The following is a 24,162-nucleotide window of genomic DNA, read 5'->3' as shown; positions in this document are numbered from 1 at the left end:
AGAATCATAAGGGCTTGTTAAACAGAGATTGGCCATTAGTATGTATCTGTGAATTTAAGAAAATGGAAGCAAACTCACTTAATGTGGGCCCCTCAAGATTTTCTGCATGATCTCCAGTTATTTAGAGAGCTGGGCCTTAGTAAGTTCTTAGGATAGAGTAATGTGATCAAGCTTCAGTGACACCTGAGTCAGAGTGTAGTATCTGAGTGGGGCCAACTGAATTGCCTTCAGCAATATATGAATTGTTTTTAAAGATATCATAAATTGAGATTAAAAAGCAGGAACATATTCTGTGCAATGCCAGTGAAATGAAAACTTTAACATCTTTAGTTTTCCAAACAGAATTACTATGATTTCACCCTTGGGAAAATAGTATTTACATCTTAATTTGTGGAAGTCAAGAAACCTGGGAAATGACAAATAAGGAAGGTACTTTTAGTATTAGGTAAAATTGAGAGATGCTAGACTCTTTCTTTCTTTCTTTTTTTCTGTCTGTCTATCTATCTATCTATCTATCTATCTATTTTTGGAGTTGTAGAAGGACAGAATGCCTTCATTTTTTTGTTTATTTTTATGTGGTGCTGAGGATCGAACCCAGTGCCTCGCACATGCCAAGCAAGCACGCTGCCATTGAGCTACAGCCCCAACCCCTCTTTTCTTTCTTTCTTTTTTTTTAAAAGAATACAAAACAAATTTTCTTCTCACAGTCTTTTTTTTATATACCTTTATTTTACTTATCTATTTATTTATTGTTTTAGGTGGTGTTGAGGATTGAACCCAGGTCCTCGAACATGCTAGGCGAATGCTCTACCGCTGAGCCACTGCCCTACCCCCGAGAATCTTTTCTTTTTATAGTAATGCTTTTTAAAAAAAACTTTACAATTATTCAAATAGCTTTTTGTTAAAAATACACAAATAGATGAATGACAAAAACAATCTGGTGGGAGGAGCAAATTGAATACTTGAAGGTCAGTATTTGTATTTTAGGAAAATCATACCATGTTTTGTGTACATGATTTATTCTTTTTTCTTTCTTTCTTTTTTTGGGGGGGTGTGACCCTGGGGATTGAACCCATGGCCTTGTACATGTGAGGCAAGCACTCAACCAATTGAGCTATATCCCCAGCCCTAATTTATTCTTTATAAATGTCACTGTGTTTAACATCCTAACTTCCAACTTAGACTTATATATTCTTTGAAATAGAATTTGATTCTTACTGTTGTGACAAATGGCTGTTTCTCACATATTTTTATGAAAAGCTGTAATCTTTAATTGAAAGAATGGAAGCATCAAGATTGGCTTTTGAATATGAATTACATGGCTTAATTCAAAGAGAATTAAATTTAAAGTTTTATAAATGCAGGACTGAAGTTAGCTGTATCACTCTGATTTGCATATATGCTATCTTATTAAATTGAAGCAATATTAATAGGTTGCCTAGAACAGGAAGAAGGGAATTTCTGTAAGGAAGATAAAAATGAGGGTATGATTTCTATTTTCCCATAGAGTATGATTAGGGTTCACTCTTAGGAATAAATCAACATATTGTGTTCATTGATAAAAATTATGTAGTTTTGGGGCTGTGGCTGTGGCTCAGCAGTAGCGCACTTGTTTGGCATATGTGAGGCTCTAGGTCTGATTCTCAACACCACATATAAATAAATAAAATAAAGGTCTATCAACAACTAAAAATTTTTTTTTTTAATTATGCAGTTTAAGGAAAGCAGAAAGTTCTTTGACTCAACATGCTTTATTTTCACTGGTACAAATGCAAACCTGGAAAGGTATTTATAACTCTTATCCTGAATCTCTGCCAGACTGTAAACAGTTGCAGTATGTTCATATGATAGGCAGGGGTGGTGTTTAGTGTCATTAAGGACAAATTCAGGTGGTGGTGGTCATTGTTTAAGAATGTAAAACTGCACACACACATTGGTTTCATTTGGGCACATATGTCAAGAAGAAGCTAAAACAATTTTATCTGTTGTCTTGTTCTGATAGATGTGTATGGACTCAGAAAAACATATGATCTACACCTTTGGTGGTAGAATTTTGACATGTAATGGCAGCGTAGATGACAGCAGAGCCAGTGAACCACAATTCAGTGGGTTGTTTGCTTTCAACTGTCAATGTCAAACCTGGAAACTTCTTCGAGAGGACTCCTGTAATGCTGGGCCTGAGGACATCCAGTCTCGCATAGGACACTGCATGCTATTCCACTCAGTAAGAATATTCTGTGCTTCTATTGTGTTATTTTGTCATGTATATTTTTGTAGGAAAAGAAGTGGTTAAATCTAAATCTTCACTAAGAGGACAAAGCTTTTAATTTTCTAGAAATAAGTGATTAGTTGTAGCAACGATAGAGAAAAATGAAATTTCCTTTAACAGAAAATTATTTGAGACTCTTTCCATCAACCTAGTAACTCCTAAATAGCTGTTACCTGAATACTATTCTACACAATTTTATATCTAATTTTATTGCTTATCTAGATAGTAGAGCTCTTTCCCTTTCTTATGACTTTGCACTCACTTTTAGTAATTAGAAGGGCAATATTTTTATCTGTTCTCATAGCACAGGGAAAACCTTTACTACTCTCCATTAAGTACAAAGAATTAAGAATTGATTTTATAGAATTAGAATTAAAATTTATCAGTAAAACCACAATTTAGACTTTAATCTTTTCAAATGTTTTAAGGAAATGTTAGTCTTTATTTTAAGGACAGTTTTAAAACATTATTAAAAAGTATTTCATATGTGTCTTTTAACATGTAGTTTAAACAAGTTCTCTCTCTCGAAGTAGAGAGAAGAGTATAATTATAAATTTCTGTATACTCATGAGTTCCAACAGTAATTAATACTCTTCTATTCATTTCTCACATATCTACTCTGCCCATACTTAATTTCATTCCTTGATATGCCTTTGATTTTTATTCTTAAATTTTATTGTGCTTGAGTATTTTGTCCCATTTTCATAGATATGGAGCAACCATAAATACCTAAAACATAGTATATAACATTTAATATAGTTATAAAACTAAGAATATAGTTACAATATTAACACTATAATTATAATATGAAGATTAATAATTTATGTAAACTCTAGATTATGGTTTTTACCTGTTTTAGCGTACCTTTGTCAATTTTGTTGAAATATTTGCATAATTGAAAACTTGGAACTTAATGGGTTACATAGCAGATCTCAGATATTTTATTTTAATATAGTTGTCATATCCATGAGTTCTGCATTCTAAGATTAAACCATCCATGGGTTGAAAATATATATTTTTTAAATCTTGAAATTGAAAATTGTTTTCTTTAACTTAATGATTTTGATTTTGTACCTGTGTATCTTTTAAGGTTAAAACCTGCTTCCTGCAACAATACTGTATTACTTGCTTTATCTATAACAATTTTCAGAATAATGAAGCTAACAACAAAAATTTCTGAGAACTGTTTGAGATTGCTTTCTGATTATTTTTCAGTTTAGGATTTAGCACAATAGGAATGACTAGCCAAAAAAATTATGATTGTAAAAAGCACTACAGATAATACTTTCTCAGTATAGTGATGTTTCCATTTGGTCAGATCATTATGTACAGACAAGTTTTTTTTTCTTTCTTCAAATTTCAGAGGTTTTTATTTTTGAGTTCTGAGTAAATAATAACGTATACACAGTACTAGAATCAAAACCATAAGTCAGGATACTTTTTGGAGAGATCTTTTATTTGTTTTTCAGGGTTCCCTTCCTTTGGGATTGACCCAGGCCACTTATATCTGATTAAACTCTATCAGAGCTACATTCCTTTTCGGTTTTATTTTGAGACGGATCAGCCTGGCGTTGAACTTATAACCTTCCTTCTGCCCTCAGGCTTTGGAATAACTAGAAATACAGGTGTGCACCACCACACCTGGCTGTGAGATCTTGGATTTTTTGTGTTTTGTTTTTTTGTTTTTGTTTTTTGAGTAGCATTTTAACAACAGAAGTTTATATCTCATAGATAATTCTGGAGGCTGGTACATACAAGTGAGAGATCTGGTTTTTATCCCTGTTTTCTGGATAGGGATTAAAAAGGAGCTCTGATCATTTCCCTGTAAATAACTGTCCTTTATTAGGTTTTGGTTTCTCCTTCCTTTGTTTAAAAAAAAAAAAAAAAAAAAAGCAGTAGCAAATGCACACATACACATAGTTGAAGCACACAGTGTGCGCTCGAGTTCTCGCTCTCTCTCTCTCTCTCTCTCTTTCTCTGTCTTTCTCTCTCTCTTGCTGTCTCTCTCATACATATACAGATATTACTTGTTGTTTCTTACACAAAGGCAACAACCTGTGTACATTATTTAGCACCTTGCCTTTTTACATTAACAGGGTATCTTTGAGGTCATCTCTTAGCAGTATGTAGAAAGACTTCTCTTTGCTTTTTATTCCAGCATGGTTCTTCACTGCATGGGATCTATCATAAACTACATTTGTAGTGATTTAAATTTTAAAAGAACCATTCTGAATTCTTCACAGAAGTGACATATTTCTCCCTTCTTTGTTCCTTTCTTTTTCAGAAAAATCGTTGCTTATATGTGTTTGGAGGCCAGCGATCAAAGACCTATTTAAATGATTTCTTTAGTTATGATGTGGACTCTGATCATGTAGACATAATATCAGATGGCACCAAGAAAGACTCTGGGATGGGTAAGAGCATTTAGGGATTGATTTCCTGTCTCATGCCTTAACTACTTTAGGTAGAACACTCTAACCCATTTTTTTTTTAAACCATCCTTAACCCTTTCTCTATTTTTATTGAAATAATTCTGAGTAAGAGGAAGAAACTCCCTAAATCTTTTTTAAAATATGTGAATAACTATTGTTATTTTATTCAAGCAGAAAGACATATGACTTTCTACAGCAATTTGTGTATGTGTGGGTATATACACACTTTTGGGGGGAGGGTTATTGCAAGAAGCAATATCTTAAAAACTGTATGTTTTATATTTGCTAATTCTTTCTACCTTCTGTTTTCACTGTAGTGATCTGTAGATTAGATAGCAGCATAATAGGAAATATCTTTGTTCTGAGGGAAGATTCATGTTATTGGTAACATCTGATAAGTTTATAAGCTTAAGAAGTTATTAGCCTAGTGATAAAGTAACTGGTTTGCCCAGTTTATGTATGTTGCCCTGTCATAATTATTTTTTAAATTTTTTTTGTTATACATGAACACAATATCTTTATTTATTTTTAAGTGGTGCTGAGGCTCGAACCCAGTGCCTCACATGTAAGAGGCAAGTACTCTACTGCTGAGCCACAACCCAGCCCCTGTCATAATTATTAATAGTTTCCTTTGTACTCTCAAAAGTGTCTTGTTTTGATAGTTTATGGTTACTCTACATAATAGCTGATTTACCTGTGATTTCTATACCCAATAGAATGGCTTTGATCAAGCCCAGTGGTTTAAATTGCATATATGTGTGTGTGTGTGTGTGTGTGTGTAATTATTATTATTATTATTATTTGGGGGGGGCTGAGATTGAACCCAGGGCTTTGTGCATGCAAGGCAAGTACTCTACCAACTGAGACATATCCCCAGCCCTACAAGATAGATTTTTAAGTTGCTGGTTGTTTGAATGTGGATAAAATGGGGATAAAAATACCTGTCTTAAGTATATCATTTATGGATACTATGTTGATTAGTCTTCTAAAACAGAGCCAAAACTAGAAAAAATATCTTTTTCTTGAAATTGTTCATATTAAAGTAGAAACACCTTATAAATATTCTTCTATAAATAGAAGATAGCACCAAAGTTTAAAAACTACCTGTGGAGTAGTTTGACTGGAGGACTCTACTCCAATCTTTTCTGCTAGATAGAAAGCAAGAGGTTCACCCTCTAGAGATTTATCTTCACTACTACAACTAATAAATTGGTTAATCTTGATGTCCAGTTCCCAACACAGGGGCTGGGTTCACAGCCCAGTATTCCTGAAGTGTTGCCCACTTTAGGAATACTGGGCTGTGTGAACACAGATTTCTATTAAGTTTTTATTTCTTCATTTTTGCCACACAGTTTGTTAGACATCTTCTGGGTAGGACCTTGCCCTTGAGAGAAAGACAAAACCTAAACAAATCTGAAATAATGAGCAGGACACAATAAATAAAAAAATAATCAAGATCACCTTAGAGAAAAAGATATTATAACCATTAAATTATAATAGGATGCAAGGAGAGATAGATGAAAAATAGCTTTTAAGGAATTTGTTTTGCTAGAATAAAAAAAGTAGAAACACTGTGAGATTAATAGAAAGAAATCTCCCTTAAAGTAGAGAAAAAAAATCAATCTAGCCAGGCACCATGACCCATATCTGTAATCCCAGTGCCTTGGGAGGCTGAGGCAGGAGGATTACAAGTTTAAGGCCAGCCTCAGCAACTTAGCAAGGCCCTAAGCAACTAAACAAGACCCTGTCTCAAAATAAAAAGTGGTGGGGATGTAGCTCAGTGGTAAAGCACCTCTAGGCTCAACCACCAGTACCCCCCCCAACACACACCAAAAAACAATCAATCCAGAAAATCCGCTTTTTCTTCAGTGAGCAAAAAGAATGTAAGAGACTAAAATAATAATAGAAATTTTCCGGGGCTGGGGATGTGGCTCAAGCAGTAATGCGCTCGCCTGGCATGCGTGCGGCCCGGGTTCGATCCTCAGCACCACATACAAACAAAGATGTTGTATCCGCCAAAAAAAAAACTAAAAAATAAATATTAAAAAAAAAATTCTCTCTCTAAAAAAAAAAAAGAAATTTTCCTCAAATTAAAAAGTATTGACCTCCAGATTATAAATGTTCTCCTACAGAAGTCAGTAAACTGAATTTAATGAATAAATTAATGAAGTCCTCTTACCATGAAGTCATATCATTATGCATTGTGCAGTTCCACTTATCTGGTATAAAGAGAAGTTCTTAAAAGTTTCTAGAGCAAAATGAGGTTCAAAGGAACAGGACTTAACAACGATAGAAATTCTCAGCAACATTAGAAGCTATAAGATAAGGGGAAACCACATTCTTGAAAATTTTGAGAGAAAAATTTTATCAACTTGGAATTCTATTTCTAGACAAACAGTAAAACAAAAGGGAAAAGTGTTATTTTCATACATGCAAGGTTGATCAGTGAAATATGTTTTCCTCCTAGTAATAGAAAAATCTATTAAATGCTAGGCCTGGTGGCACATGCTTTATAATCCCTGCAACTCAGGGGATTGAGGCAGGAGGTTGACCCTGTCTGAAAATAAAAAGAATTTGGGATGTAGCTTAGTGGTAGAGTGACCCTGAGTTCATTCCCAGTTGGGAGTAGAAGGGGAAGTAAAGAAAAGCCATTAAACAGTGACTTAAACAATTATAGAATCATTTCTCTCACAGAATAAGAAATCCAGAGTTAGATCGTCTGGCATTAATGTAGTGATTCAACAATTTCTGTTATGCTCTTCTTTAACATGAAGCTGTAGCCTCATGCCAGCAAGTTGTGTGAACTACCTCAAACATAATTCCTTTGTTCCAGGTAAGAAAAGAAAGAAACAAAGCAAAACGTGCCCAGCAAACTCCTTGTGGTACTCTGCATACATTTATTTCATTGACTAGAACTGTGAGACCTGGCTTCAGTAAGTCTAGGAAAGCAAGTATTTAGCATTTCCAGTCTTCATGTAGTACACTGTGGGTAGTGGTTTGGAAATGGCTATTAGATCATGCAATTAGTGGTGTCTTAAGCAGTCTTTCTTGGGATGTTAGTACACCTTATACACTAATAAAAATCAGTAAAAGTAGCAAAAAGAAAACATAGGAGCTGGGAAAAAGAAGATCCAATACAGGAAAGCAACAAAGGGGCATCCCAAGATGACACTTGCACAGTGAACTTAATGAGTATCCAGTTCAAACTAGTGCCGGATAACAGAGAATAGACCTTTTTTTTCCTTACCAAAAATGAGGTTTATAGAGCCACTGCAGTTGCGACTGCAACCATGGCCTCTGGCAGCAGCTGCCTGGCTGCCACTTGCCTGCTGTCATGTGCCTTTCTGCTGCAACAGAATGCAATTTAGCATTGTTCCAGTATAGCTTTCTAGAGACATCTCTATGGTGATAAAAATACAAAGGTCGTTTGCCAGGGTTTCACAGGTAAGCAGGGCACCTTTCATAGCTAGCCTGCAGGCATTGGATTATGGCACCAAACTCAGTGAAGGAATCACTCCAGGGAAAGGAGGCAAGATACATCTGGATTTACCTGCCTTTAATACTGTGAAGGAGGCCAAAGAACAGACAGGAGCAACAGCTTCTGTCATGTATGTCCCTCCTTCTTTTGCTGCTGTGGCCATTGATGAAGCTGTTGCAGCAGAACTGTCCTTGGTTGTATGCATTACTGAAGATATTCCACAACAGAATATGGTAAGGTTCAAGCACAAACTGTTAAACCAGGGAAAAACAAAGCTAATTGGGCCAAACTGCCCTGGAGAATGCAAAATTGGCATCATGCCTGGCCATATTCACAAGAAAGGAAGAAAAGGTATTGTGTCCAAATCTGGCATCCTGGCTTATGAAGCACACCAAACAACACAAGTTGGATTGGGGCAATCTTTATGTGTTAGCATTGGGGGTGATCCTTTAATGGAACCAGTTTTATTGACTACCTTAAAATCCTTTTGAATGATTCAGCCACAAAAGACATCGTATTGGTTGTTGAATTGGTGGTAATGTAGAAGAAAATGGTGCAGAATTTTTGAAAAAAACATAATTCAGTTCCAAATGCCAAGCCTGTAGTGTCCTTCATTGCTGTTTTAACTGCCTCCAGGCAGGAGAATGGTTCGTGTAGGAGCAATTATTGCTGGAGGAAATAGTGGAGCTAAAGAGAAGATTGCTGCTCTTTAGAGTGCAGGAGTTGTGTTATCATGTCTCCTGCACAGCTGGGTACCACCATCTAGGAGGAATTTGAAAAGAGGAAGATCCAAAAAAACAAAAAGGTCCTGAAACTGTGGAATGAGTCATGATAGATTTATGAACCATTGAAGTTTACTTCTGTTGTCCACCAATTGTCAGCCTTTGTCCCTGGCCTTGGTCTTTCATCAAAACAGGAAGCCAAAGTAAAGTTTTAGAATGTCCTAAATTGAGATATTTTCACCTGTTGTGTAACAGGGACAGCCATTTGATTTGGGGAAGGAAAAAAATATGAGGTTTCTAGACAAAAATAGACTAAAAGATGTGCTTAAGCTTTTGGAATAAAAAGGTAATTAGGTAATTAGCATTATCTGAGAAAAGACAGGAACACACACAAAAAAAAGGAAAAAATTTGTAAGAAAGGGGACACCATCACAGTAAATTTATTAGCTGTGCAAGGGAGTAGTATTTCTCTAACCATAATTGTGCAAAAACTCCAATAAGTTTAACCAAAAAAGGGATTAAAATTTAGTGGGAAGGTGTGTTATACAAATCTTAAAACGGGAAGTCATTAGGTAATGTCTAAAATAGTAACTTCAGCATATATGATTTAGAGGTATGGATCTAAATGGCTAGTAACATTACCTTGTTTAAAACTATCTTTTTTTTTTTTAATTCATTTATTTTCTGTTGCCATAAGATAGTGTGGAGGCATCTGATTTAATCTTTTACTTCTTTTGGCTTTTAAGAGTTAATTTAGATTCCCAGCATCACACACACACACAGAGAGAGAAAGGGGTTGGTTTTTTTAAAACTTTCCATTAGAATAATTAGGAGAGTGGTAAGACTCCTACAGTTCTGACCATAGCTCTCACTGAAAAAGATAGTGAATAGTAATTGATAGAACAAATGTGCTGGCTCAGTGTTAGACTTGGGTGCAGTTGTGAAACAAGGAGATCATAATATTTCAAAGTGCTCATAGTCTAGCTAGTAGATAATATTCTCATGGATAATAATGACTACTCTTTATTTAGACAATGTTGGGGATGCCAGAATATCTTCAATTGTTGGTGTTATTTACAAGTTGGAAAATTGAAATTATTGAAGTTAAGTAATATATTCAGCATTACACAATGAGAATTGAATTTAGAAGTTTAGAATATAATGGAAAGAGGGTATTTTTTCCTGCCATTCTGAACTGTATTTTTCAAGATTAGAAAAAAAACTGCTAACTGTGATAATGGCAGAATAGTAGTTTAAAAAAAAAAAAAATCTAAAGTAAGTAGGCTTTAATGGTTATCATCTGAAAAAAATTTTAAATGAGTTATATGTAATTAGATAGTAGTTTGCAAAATTGTTTATTTGAATGTTTTAGTCATAGTTATCGCTAGTTTTAGAATTAACAAAGTATGGTACTTATTATTTTTTTTTTCAGTTTTTGTTGTGATTCTACAAGTAATAATATTGTAGAGAATTTTTAAAATATACAATGATACCAATAAAAATTATCAAACCATCCAAGATAAACTATTAACATTTTGGCATATGGCATAATCTTTGATAGAATTATTTATTATATAAAATCTGGCATAATTTTTGTCTTCTGTATTTTTTTTTTTTTTTTAGGTGTCAATAGACCTTTATTTTTATTTATTTGTGTGAGGTGCTGAGAATTCAAACCCAGTGCCTCACACATGCTAAGCAAGCGGCTCTACCACTGAGCTGCAACCCCGGCCCTACTGTATTTTTAAATTTACATTAAATTGTAATTTTTTTCATCATTCTGGTTTTTTTACCATGAACTAGAGTTATTAGTAGAAAAGACAAGTGGACTCATTCCCTAATTACTACTGTAATCACCTTTTCTAAAATCAGAATCACCATTTTTCCTGTGCAATATTCAATTTTTAAATGGTTTATGGTGAGCTGCACCACAATGTAATAATTTAATTCATTAATAATATTTGTTGATTGTCTGCTAATATCTAGGTTTGTCTCTCTTATTCCCTCCTTTCCCACATAGTTCATTATCTTCTGTATGGAAAGTATTATTTCAGGCATTTGGGAGTCAACTGTGGACCTAGGGAATGAAATTCTCTCAGAGGATTCACATTCTTGTGGAAAGAAACCTACAGTGGTGTTTAAAGTACTGTAAAGAAAATAATTAGATGCTGTGGTAATGAGTAACATTGAGGTTTCATTTAGATAGAGTAGGTTAGTAAACCATGTCTGAGGAGATACTCTTTAAGATTTAGGATGAGAAATAGAAAATGAGGAAGAACCACATGAAGAACTAAAAGCAGAGTTCCTGAAGCAGAAAAGAAGTTGATATGTTCCAGAAACAGATGGGCTGGTGCAAAGGAGGAATGTGGGTATGAAATGAGATTAGAGATATAGATATGAGGGTCTTGTATACATGCTAAAAATTTGTTCTGTTTCTAAATAAATTAGAAAGTGTTAGAAAGGTTTAATGTCAGTGTCTTGATCTGATTTGTTCTGAAAATACCACTCTGTTGTCTAGGTATACATTTTCCAAGTGGTTAATTTTGATAGTTTTCATTGAGTTGCACTGATCAAAGGCTATGTGTATAATGGGTGTTACACTGAAGATTTTTATGACAGAGTTGAGCATCCATAGGATTAATTGGAAATCCCCTCCCCCAAAACTGTTACAGTTATACTTGGAATTGAGGAACTTCAGTGACTCTGTTGATATATTAGAGTGAAACTGAAATTACTTTCTTGTCTTCCTTTTTTTCCCCCTGTTCATTTCTATCTCCCTCCTTTTCTGTTTTCCTTCCCTTCCTTTCTTCTCCCTTTCCTTTTACCCTTTTCCCTCTTCCCCTTCTCTTTCTCTCTCCTAGAAGATTCTAGGAGAACCACTATTCTAGCTTTCCAGGACCTATTTCAGTTATCAGAACTATGATATATTGCCCTATATTGTTCCAGAGCCTGTTAGTCGAGACACTTTAGGCAAATTACCCAAGGTCTCAGACTTTGTTTCTGCATTTGTAAATTACCAGAATTATAATTTAAGGAAAATAATGTGCCTGCTCATGGCTTCTCTGTGAGTGGAGATGGATTAACTCTCAAGTTTGAGTTGCTGTTATTGTTACATGTCTCAGTTTTCTCAAGAGGATATCAATACTATCCTCAGGTAATACTTATCTGTCCAGTAACTATCAAGTCATGTCAGTTTTACTCCATCTGTTAGCATTGCTGTTTCACTGTGTACTAGTTTGGACATTATTGCCTATTTGGTTTGACTCTAGTCTTGTTGCGTACTCCATATCTTCCCCAACCCATTCCCCATATTGCATGTACAATACAAGCTGTTCTGTTTTACCAATTAAGAATAGAACCATATGCCTTCACATTTATTCAATAGATATTTTTGGCCAACTGTTAGATGCCAGACAGTAGGCTAATAAGCAGTAGGTAAGCACCTTGGAACAAGCACTCTATTTTCAAGAAGTTTATGGTTATATATGGAGAGGAAAAGGAAATAAATTGACCTTATCTTTTGATGAGTGGTAATTAAGATCAGAAAATATCTTTTAAAAAAATACACAATTGGTGGTTTTTCTTTCTTGCTTTAAATCGTTTAATCATTTGTGCTTGCCTTCAGATTAAGTTTAAACTCAGCCTAACTGAGTCATGACAGGCCCCAACTTAGTTCTTCAGTCCCATTCTTGATTTCTCCATCCTCTCTTCTACCAACTCTTCCTTCATGATCACTATAAAATATTAAATTTTTATAGTTAATATACATTTTCTTGCTTTTGGACTTTCCCTCATTCAGTTCTCCCCAACTTTCCTTCCTACATTCAAAATACAGTTAACTCATGTTCTCTTCTTTTAGCTTGTAGATAGCTATCATCTTAAATTCTTCTGTAACTCCTTAAGTCCAGGTTACAAATTCAAGTATATGGCTCTAGCCATAATTGTTAACACAATCATTGGCAATATAATCTTTTTTCCCCCAGTGGGTTTTTTTTTCCTGATTATCTTTTTTAAACTTTATTTATTTATATTTTATGTGGTACTGAGGATGGAACCCAGTGCCTCACACATGCTAGGCAAGTGCTCTATCCCTGAGCCCCAGCCCCAGCCCCAGCCCCTGGCAATATAATGTTGACTCTTGTTTTTAAAATCTGTGAAAACCTCTGAGCAAATAAACATACTTTATTCAGGATTTCTTAAAGAGGATTCATTCTTTTAAGTACTCTAGGTCTCCCAAAAAGCATACTGGATTCAGAAAACCTCATATCAAAATTATGATGTACTGTTCTTCCATGAAATTACCTCACTTTAAAAAGTACATTTGCATTTTATTTGATCGTACTAGATTACTATTTACTTTGTAAGGCATAAAAAGTTCTTTTAAGGGGCTGGGGTTGTGGCTCAGAAGTAGAGCACTCACCTAGCATGCATGAGGCTCTGGGTTTGATCTTAAGCACCACATAAAAATAAAGATATTGTGTCCATCTATAAAAAATAAATTATATAAATTTTTTTAAAAAAATGAAGCAGTATATTAGCTGGATGCAGTAGTGCCTGCCTGTAATTCCAGCAGCTCAGGAGGCTGAAATGGAAGATCTTGAGTTCAAAGCCAGCCTCAGTAAAAGCGAGGCTCTAAGCAACTTAGTGAGCCCCTGTCACTAAAGTACAAATTAGGGCTGGGAATGTGGCTCAGTGGCTGAGTGCCCCTGAGTTCAACCCCCAGCACTCAAAAAATTAAAAAATTAAAAAAATAATGGAGCAGTATACTATTTAAATTCTATTATTATTTTGTGTGTGTGTGTGTGGTACTGGGGATTGAACCCAGGGCCTTGTGCATGCAGGGCAAACACTCTACCAACTGAGGTATATCCCTAGCCCTAAATTCCCACATTATTAAATATTCTTAGAAAATACCAATTTTACCCATTATATATATGCTATGTAGCTTATTTAACCAGTCTATTGTTTATTAACTGTTCTTCTAAATCTTGTTTATTACAATTAATTACTGTAATTTGAGATGGATTTAACATATAATTACTGTGCTTATGATTCACTAATGCGGATTATTTGATTAAAACTATATTTACAATGTGTGTTGCAAATTATATTTTTGGATGTCACAGAAGAAATTTCTTTGAACTATTGAGATCAGTAATTAGAAATGAGATATCTCTAATTGCTGCTTTTAATGATTTTGTATAGTCAAATACTGTAAAAAATCGTAAGTCATTGCTCTTTATAATGATTTGAATGTATTATCTTAGATTTAACATCTATGAAGAAACTTCAACTCCAGTTTTTTTAGGAGTATAACAATTTTCTGCTTCGCTCAGAAGGAAATTATAATTTAAATCAGTGGACTTGGCAGCTACTTAGAAATAAGAGATTTATTAGCATTGTGTCTAACACACACATAATTACATCAAAATTCAGCATATCTAATTTGGGTTTATCTCTAAGTTTTGGCAATATGACCATGAACACAAGGGGTTTAGCAGACTCCCTGTATGTAAGCTCTGTATTTAACAGTAATTATGTTTAGAAGATGATCTGTCACAACACTAGAGTTTTATGATTTGCTATAGAACCTGTTTTATAGTAGAAGTACTTTCTCATATCTGTATTCACTCAAGGTAACATATATAGAGTTTTCAACATTTGCCAGATGCTAATGTAATAGGGAGGGAAAAGCTTTACAGCTTTTCATTCCACTGAAACTCTCAGGAGACAGGTTGGTGAGAAAAATAGATTTATTCAAAGCCAGCTTTGAGGAAAATAGAGGAGATCTTTTTATTTTTCAAATCTCCATTTTGGGAGATACCAAAAGCCTTTTTAAGAGAAAAGGAGAAACCAGGCTTAGTTGTGCCTACCTGTAATCCCAGCTACTTGGGAGATTGAGGTAGGAAGATTGCAAATTTAGGTCAGTCTCTGCAATTTAGTGAGACCCTGGGTCAAAAGAAAAAATAGAAAGGGATGGGGTTTTAGTTTAGTGGTACTATACATCTAGGTTCAATCTCTAATCCTACAGGGGTGGGGAAGAGTAGAACAAAAGGGCAGGAACTAGACACATGCAGATTTAAGTTAGGCTGTGTTAATCCAGGAGCATGTCAAATTTAAATTCCTTGACATCTGTTCTCAGCATGAGGAAATAAGAGTAGTTATCAGGAAGTTGGGATGCAGAACAGTAGTTATCAGGGAATTGTTTATAAATTCAAAGGGGTCTTGTTTATTAAGTCAAGCATTGGTGATATAGTGCTCTTACAACTGATCCCTGTTCTATAATAGTTATATGTTTACTTTTTAAATTTCTTAAATTCTTTTAACTCTTTTTGTTCTAACCATTTTAGCAGATTGGATGTATTTGAAGAAATGGAGAATTGAGAATCAAAAGATTTGGCCTCTATTCATCTGGGTCTGCCTATAATCCCTTTGCAACTTTGGCAAATTTATGTAATTTCTCTGAACCTGATTATTCATCTGAAAATGAGGGGATTGGACCAGTTGATCTTAAGACTTCATCTAGCTCCAGAATCTTGACAATTTAATTTCATTCCCTTCTGCTGTTTGGCTGTAAAACTAACATTAAAGGGCTGTGTGAGTTACATCTGCAAGAAATGATATATCTATAAATATATTTTCATGAAAACCTTAAAGGCAAAATCTTATTTTAATTTTGGCCCCAGGAATGTACTTATTAACAGTTTTTAAAAACATAATGAGTCTTTATGTTTTTTGACCCTTTTAGACTTTTAGCAATTAACTAAGACCAAGTTATCATTATAGAGAAGACTTTGACCTAATGATTTGCTATAATTAATATATTGCTGAGCTATGAATGATAATACTTATTTTCAATGTAACCTTACTTCTTTGTTGACTTTAGTATCTTTCATATTTGGAATGTTATTACCTCTGATAAAAACAGATTCTCTCAAAACTATTAGTAATAGTAATTTTCCCTAATTTTTTCTTCTACCTGTTAGTATAGCTTTGCTGGTTACAAGCTTATGAAAATATTTTAAGTTGTTAATATAATAATTTGAACTTATTTATTTGATAGTATATGTGAATGAATTAGTTCATCTAAAAATATTCAAGAACACTAAAGACAGCTTTGAAAATGAAAGATAATGAAATAGTACTAGCATTACCCGATATTTATAAAGCTACTCTTTGTTACAGATTAACAGAATAGAATAACAGCATTAAAATATCCCTAGATTTGTTTGATAATTTAGTATATGGTAAAGTTGGCATTTCTAATCAGAGAGGGAAAGTAGATTATGATATAAATCTTTAAGAGTTAGCATTTTAAAAAGAAAAAATGAAGATCTGGATCCCCGTTTGACTCCAAAAGCATAGAAAACAAAAAAGGAGAGAGGGAAGGGGGGAAGGAAGGAGGATTTATAGAGATAAGCATATTTATCTCTATAAATCATATTTTTTTTTCATAACTTTCCTTTTTCTAATTCCATTGATACCACTGTAATAGCCCAGTTAATGATGATGGAGTTAGTGGGCTTTTCATTCTTCATATTGTATGATGACTATGATTTTATAAACATTTATGTAAAGTTAAGTGTGTGGCCAAGTAATTAATATATATATATTTCCAACCATATAGGACTGTGTGTTAAAAGTGATGACTTTTCAAAAGTGGGAATTTTTCAAAAGCAAGATATTTTAATTATAAACTATTAAGAGTATTGTTTCTTTCATTCTGTCTTCCCTTCTTTTAAGAAACTTTCAAGTGGCATGAAGACAGTTTTAAGGATTGGACCAAGACAAAATTTAGTTTAAAACGAATTTAATTTGGCATTTTTGAAATATTTTTGGATTGAGATCACTTCTGCATATTCAGTTACTCTGTTAATAGCTAGGAATTAGAATAGTTTTAAGAAATGCTCATACCACCACTATGCTGACTCACCTGCCCAATGACACAAAACTACAAAACCAGTTACAAGGCCAAAATTGTAATACAGATTTTTAAAACAATCTAGGATTGGGAGTAGATATTTTCAAACATGCCATAAACCCCAAAAATCATAGAGAGATTGTTTGATATTTTGCAAATCAATAAAATTATATATGAATACTTAAATATCAAATAGTAAATGACCAACTAGCAACTAAGATAAAACTTAGTATCTTACTGTAAACAAAAACTCTTAGAATAAATCAGTCAAAAAGGGATAATCCTCTAGTAAGACAGTGGCACATGGCTTGAATAAATACTTCAAAGAAAAAAATAATTCAAATAATGAGGAAATGTACTTCTGTAAAGATGCTCAACTTCATAATTTTTAAAATAAAAATTAAAAGATCATTCATGAATGTTGGTATGGTCATGAGAAAGCGGACATTCTCTTAACTCTGGATGAAATGTAAATTAGTACAGTCTTTTGAGAATACTTTTTATCAAAATATGAAAGATATATACTCTTTATTTATTTTATAATACTTTTTTTAATTGACAAAAAAATTTTACATGTTTATGGGGTACATATAATGCAGTATATGTATATAATGTATGATGACCAAATCAGGGTAATTAGCATTTCCAGTTCCTCAGATATGCATCATTGATTTGTGTGAGCAACTTTTGAACTCTCTTCTAATTATTTTGAAACATATAACAAACTGTTGTAAACTACAGTCACCTTACTGTTCTACAGAGCACTATTGCTCTAATCTAAGTGTAATTTATCAACTTATATATTCCCTCCCCTCTACCCTTCCTAACCTCGAGTGAGAACTCCTCTACTTCTAGATCAACGTTTTTAGCTTTCATGAATAAGTGATATTATACAATGTTTGTCTTTCTGTGCCTGACTTATTTTCACTTAACCCATTTTGCCCCATCATCCCAGATGTGATGGGGCAAAATGGGTTAAAAACTTAAATATAGAACATGTGATTATATAATATATAATAGGAATATAATTATAATATTAATATAATATATAAGCTTGAGATTATTATTTCCAACCTATTTCAATGCACCTGTGTGAGTTTTATTGAGATATATATTCTTTAAATAAGCACTTTTCCCCCAGGAATTCATCCTACTCACATAATTTACAGCTACATTTAAAAAATAAATGAATGAATGAAGAAGTAAGGAAATAAGTAAATAATGATATACAGATATATTTATTGCAGTACTCTTTGCAAGGGGAAAAAGTCTGGAAACAACTTTTAATTGTTCACCAGTTTATGTGGTTAACCATTGGTTAGATGGTTGATCCACTGAATGAGATTAATGTTTTGTAGCTTAATATAAATGAGGTAGATCAGTAAATACAATATTGTTGAATGTCAAAAACTAGTTACAGTTTTACAAAAAATAAATGATGAGTGGTGGAAACCCAGGTTTAAGAAAAAATAATAATTTGAAACTGGAATTGTTGCTAGAGCTTAATAAGGTCCTAGCCAACACTTAAAATATCCCAACTTTGGATGATAAGAATGTGGCAACATTGTTATTTGCCTACCCAATTATCCATTGATTCTTTCTTATTAAACAAATCATAATTTTGTTAAATGGCAAGTTGCCCAATCCCAGAGAATGAATCATAATTAGTTTAAACCAGTCATTATTACCCTTTTGCAGATTATTTCTTCACATCTTTCCCATATAACATAGTTCTGGCCAGTGAGACATAGAAAACTCAGCTGGAGGACTTTGGAGAAAAAAGTCCTTTCTAATGACAATGGAGCTAAAGAGTCTTTTTCCATCCTTTGATAGGTGTTCCATACAAGGATATGATGTTTAGAGCTGATACTGACAACTTTCAAAAATGAGGGGAGGAGAAATCCAAGATAATTGCAGAGATGTTAATCTAGTACCATGACCATGTTTTGGTTGAACTATCAAAATAGTCCTGAGACCGTATATGCAAAATTTTGTTACGTGAGCTAATTAATCCATGTTAGGTTATCTTGATTCCTAACAAAAGAGAACTCTTTTTATTAAGTTTCTTATTTCTGTGATAATTCCAAAGCTTGTTCTTTTCCTATGCTAAAGTAATCAATAATAAATATGGGCTTTTGACCATGAAGTTAAAGGAGGGGTGTGTAATACATGAATTAATGCAGTAATGTGTCTTTTTTTGGAATTGAAAAAATATTTTAAAATATTGCTATTTTTATCCCCCCTCTAAGATTTCCTTATAAGTTAAAAATTCTGACAACCATCCTCATTTGCTTATTAGATAAATCAAGAAATGAGAAAAAAATATGATTCAGACTGTCAGATAAAATATTGTTTGACTTCCTCTTTCAGTTGTCCTATTTTAAGTTTTGAAGGTTCTGGAGAAGAAATAGGAAAATTGGAGGATTATTATTGTGATTTCTTACAAAATTTCTAAAAATAACAGATTGGCAGTGATAGTTGTTTGTTATATAATTCTCATCCTCTTGTTTTTTCATACAAGTATCCTTTCAAAATGTGTTCATTATTAACATATGATCTCATTTATTTATCTTCTTGATTAATTTTTCTTTGAGTCAGTTTATTAACTACTCTTTTAAGATTCCTGGCATTGAGTCAAGCTTTTTGGCAGTTGAGTTTAGAAGTCTTTAAAGTCATTGTAAATTTGTCCTTTTTCTCTCCTCCCCCACCCATTATAAACTATTAAATTGAAGGTTGTATTAGTAGTTGTGACATGTTAATATAACAGCTTCTTTCTGGGTTTTGGCCTTTAAGTCTTTTTGGTTGTTGATAATACCATTTTTATTGAACCAATTATTGTAATTATAAATGTACACATAATTAGTGAAGCAAAATTCAAACGACGTAGACTACTATAAAATACTTCTGTCAACGTAGTAGACTAACATAGACTCTTAATTCCATTACCCAAAATCAAAACTGCAGAAATAAAATTGAGAGGCTACTAGATTTCAGAAACTCATTTTAAAGGAGTCTGAAGGCTGTCTCTCACCCACCTTACATCAGTTCTTGTCCTTTCACTATAGAAGCAAAGAGCAACATTATGGCCTCACAGAAACTATTGGAGTTCAGAAGTGATACAGATATGTATTGATAACTGCTTTCAATAGTTTATTTTTTCTTCTATTCCTCCTTTAAGTCCAGGGAGACTGCCATCTGCTTTCCCCAAAGATTGAAAACTGTAAAATCCTTACATAGGAGCATGAGAGTATACAGAAGTGATTAACTGGTTCTTTGTGCCTGGGCATCACTGCCCTATGACTTTTCCCTTCATTTCCCTTAAACTCACTAGTACTGTTCCCAGTTCAAGCCTAGCTTCTGAGTCCTCTGAGATGTATCTTATCAGAAGGAATAGCTTATGTCCTGAAAAGTATTACCACACAGATCAACATAACTAGACAATTATCTCAAAAGAAATTCATAAATTTACAATATATATGATCTAAAGCAGTGTTGTTAGAGTAGATAAACCAAGAATTTAAAATAAATGTGATTGCCTTTCAACCAGAACCTCCATCTTTCAGTAGTTTGCTAAAATGAGGAACACGAAGGGAAAGAGGACAGGTTCCTGACACAGGTTCTCTAGGCATTATAGAAAACATGGAGTTGTTCCTTTGGTCACATACATCTCGATCTATATGATAACTGGTACTGTAGACCTCAAGGGGATGAGTACTGTTCAAAAAGGAATGGGTACATGGTAACAAATGTTATCATGGCAAAACTGAGTGTACATTCTGTCAGCAGTACTGGGTACTGTGGCCCACACCTGTCATCCCAGTGACTCAGGAGATTGAAGCAGTAGGATCACAACTTTGAGGCCAGCCTGGATAACTTAGAAAGACCTTGTCTCAAAAATAAAAAGGGCTGGGGGTATAGCTCAATGGTAAAGTGCCCCTGTGTTCAGTCCCTAGTACCAAAAACAAAGCAAAAATTCTTTCGATATTTTTGTAAGCAAATAGAGACAAGATTTTTGCCAAGAGAATTAATTTGTTTATTAAGCATATTACTCTTAAGACTCATGACATCTTATTAAATTGCATGAAGGAAATGATCAGGAGGACCAGTGGAAAGGAACCTGAGCTGCTAGAACCTATTCCCTATTAATTCATAGCATAATTAAAACAAAAAAATCTGTGTAAAAACAAAACAAGTTCTGTATACTTAAAGCTATAAGGGGACATATGCTACAATCATAATATAGGCTGGGCGTGTTGGCACACACCTGTAATCCAGCAGCTTGAAAGGCTGAGATAGGAGGATCGCAGGTTCAAAGCCAGCCTTAGCAACAACAGCAAGGGACTAAGCAACTCAGTGAGGCCCTGTCTCTAAAAAAAATACAAAATAGGGCTGGGGATGTGACTCAGTGGTTGGGTGCCTCTGAGTTCAGTCCCTAGTACCCTCCCCGCTCCCCCAGAAAATAATACAATACATGTAAGCAGGGTGAGTGAATTAATCATTTGAAAAATTAGAATGAATACACTTCCAAAAAGAAGTAGGGAAAAATAAAGAGAAAGTATGAAAGAAAGGCTACATGTGGTGGTGCATACCTGTAATCCTAGCTATCAGGAGGCCGAGTCAGGAGGATCGAAAGTTTAAGGCCATCCTGGGCAACTCACTGAGATCCTGTCTCAAAATAAAAAGGGCCAAGATATAGCTCAGTGGTAGAACACTTACTAGAGACCCGGGTTTGATTCCCAGCACTGCCGCCAGGAGAAAACAAACTAAGAAATATAGAGAATAGTTGTACACATGCCAACATCTTAAAAGGAATTTCAGTTAGAAAAATAAAAATTTTAAGAAGACAAAGGAAATGAAAAAAATAAAAGAGGAGGTAAGATTTTCAGAATGCAAAAAAGATGAAGGGCTTCCTATTGGTGAAAGAGTTCATGGCATATCAGACAAGACAATTAAGGAAAAATGCAAACTTAAGCATATTAAGAATATCACAGAGAAAACTCTGAAAGATTTTTGAAAGGACAGATAATGTATAATAAGGTAGGAATATATCAGAGTGTTTAACAGTAGTACTAAATGGAAGAAAACAGTAAAGTTAAGAACTACCCAGGGATGGGGCTGGTGTTATGGTTCGCTTAGCACGTGCAAGGCCCTGGGTTCAATCCTCAGCACCCATTAAAATAAATAAAATAAAGGTATTGTGTTCAACTACAACTAAAAAATAAATATTAAAAAAAAACTACCCCACAAAAACAACTTTAAACCAAGAAATTTAAAACCTTTTTAACTTTCAGATGTGAGAGAGAATGAAAATATTCTCATGTATATTTGCCTCAGAAAGTGTGGCATATCAATGACTCATGTTGGAAACTCATTTGGAAGAAGGACTCCATGAAAAATAAATAGGAATGTTAGAAGTCTGTGATAAATGCTGATCAAAATTTATTGTTGCTTCAAAAACACTAGGGCCAAAATTCAAAGTAATGGAAAAGGGAGGTATGTGATGTATTAGAAACTTTCAAAGGAGTTGCCTCATACTGTATATCTGGGGTTTTGGGGGGGTTTTTTTTGGTATTTGATGAAAATTTTCCATGTTTTATCTGTGGTGCATTGGCCTTTTTCTTGACAGGTTTCTCTTGTCAGTATGAACTCAACTGCCATATTTTAAGATTGTTGATATTTCAATTTAATATACTTTTTTTTTTTTTTTAGTTGTCTATGGACCTTTATTTTATTTATTTATATGTGGTGCTGAGACTCAAACCCAGTGTCTTACACATGGCTATGCAAGTGCTCTACCACTGAGCTACAACCCAGCCCAAATTTTCATTTTTTAAAGAAAAGAAATTAAAACTCTCTTTAATCTTTAAAACATATTGCCTAGTTTTAGTTTTATTAACTCTAATGTCAGCAAAATTACTTTGAAATTTATATATATATGTGTGTCTGTGTGTGTATTTTAGTGCCAGTTAAGCTGTCTCGACCCCATCTAAATAGCAACATTTTAGATATTAATGTAAAATATTCTTCATGAAAAATTTGGGAGGATATGTGAGAATTTTTCACTCACTATAAAAAGTCCTCAGTACTTACTACCCATATAGATTTTTTTTATAGTTTGGTTGGACTTTTTTTTTCCTTACAATTATAAGAGGATTATATATTGGAAAAAATAGTTCTTATAGAAACTAAAAGTAGGGCAGGGGCTGTAGCTCAATGGCAGAGTGCTTGCCTAGCATGTGTGAGGCACTGGGTTCAATCCTTAGCACCACATAAAAATAAACAGATAAAATAAAGGAATTATGTCCATCCACCTACAAAAAAAAATTTTTTTTAAAGTACCCAAAGACCACTCCCTCCCACATAACAATTATTTATAATTTATTGTATGTTCTTTAATTTTTGTTCTATTCACCTGGAAATATTTTATATGTAAACATTTTCTTATATTTGAAAGGGATTGCAAATTTAAGGGTTAATAGAAATTTTGTACCTTAAAGAGATTTTGCCTTTGCGTATTCTTAGAGAAATTTTGTTTATTTGTTTGTTTGTTTATTGCAGTGCTAGGGATCAAACCCAGGGCCTTCTGAATGCTAGGCAAGCATTCTACCACTGAGCCATATCTCTTGCCCAAGAAAAATGTTTTGATACCTATAAAATATTTGGTGAAAAATGTTTAGTCTTGTTTTTCACAAATTTCTGCTCCAATCTTGGTCTCTTAATCCTGGTCCAGAGACTTTTTGTACTTAGATATCACATCTGCTGTTCTTGTACTGAATGATATCTATTTGGTGGGAATTGTTTCTTTACAAACACTTCCATCCTACCTGCTTTGAGTCTACTCTACTGCAATTGCAACAGCCTCCTAAATTCTCTGGCCTTACTTATCCATGGCTACTATTTATTGCTAGGAGCTTTTATCCTAATACTCTGAGTCTTATCACAACAGAAATTGCCACCTTCAAAAGTCCCAATAAACTATCTAGATTAACTTTGAATTTTAGATGAGAAAATAGACACCGAAATTTTCTAGTATGAAATTGCATAGTTAGTTGAGAAGTTTAGACTAAAACAAGATTTCCTGCTTCAGTTCCCTTTGCTTCTCATACTAATTGGTATTTAAGTTCCTAAGGTTGGCCTTCAAAAACCCATTGAGCACACAGATCTATTTTTTGTGTTATAAGCAAAAGTAACTCCAAACCAATGTTTGTACCTTGGAAATGATTTATAAATAGGGATAACATTGCAAACATATTTTAAGAAGTTTGATACACTGTCAAAAATAACATTTTTTTAAAAAATTAACCATTTCTTCCACTCCCTAAAGAATTGTATTATTTGGA

At 33.8% G+C, this 24,162-nt stretch overlaps 1 protein-coding gene and 1 pseudogene across 3 annotated transcripts in view; both read left to right on the top strand.

The window, feature by feature from the left end:
• The window catches only part of Mkln1 (muskelin 1), a 336,778-nt gene that overhangs the window by 275,477 nt on the left and 37,139 nt on the right, over positions 1-24,162 (top strand). For all 3 annotated transcript variants that reach the window (XM_076833133.2, XM_076833142.2, XM_076833125.2), the window contains 2 exons: positions 2,003-2,224; positions 4,554-4,683. In XM_076833133.2, coding sequence (XP_076689248.1) covers positions 2,003-2,224; positions 4,554-4,683 — 352 coding nt within the window. The remainder of the gene's footprint in view (positions 1-2,002; positions 2,225-4,553; positions 4,684-24,162) is intronic.
• Positions 7,992-9,011, top strand: LOC143411722 (succinate--CoA ligase [ADP/GDP-forming] subunit alpha, mitochondrial pseudogene; annotated as a pseudogene).

This window comes from Callospermophilus lateralis, chromosome 1 (assembly GCF_048772815.1).
Source record: "Callospermophilus lateralis isolate mCalLat2 chromosome 1, mCalLat2.hap1, whole genome shotgun sequence".
In the NCBI taxonomy this organism is placed as follows: domain Eukaryota; kingdom Metazoa; phylum Chordata; class Mammalia; order Rodentia; family Sciuridae; genus Callospermophilus; species Callospermophilus lateralis.
This window is presented reverse-complemented; position numbering and strand designations above follow the sequence as displayed.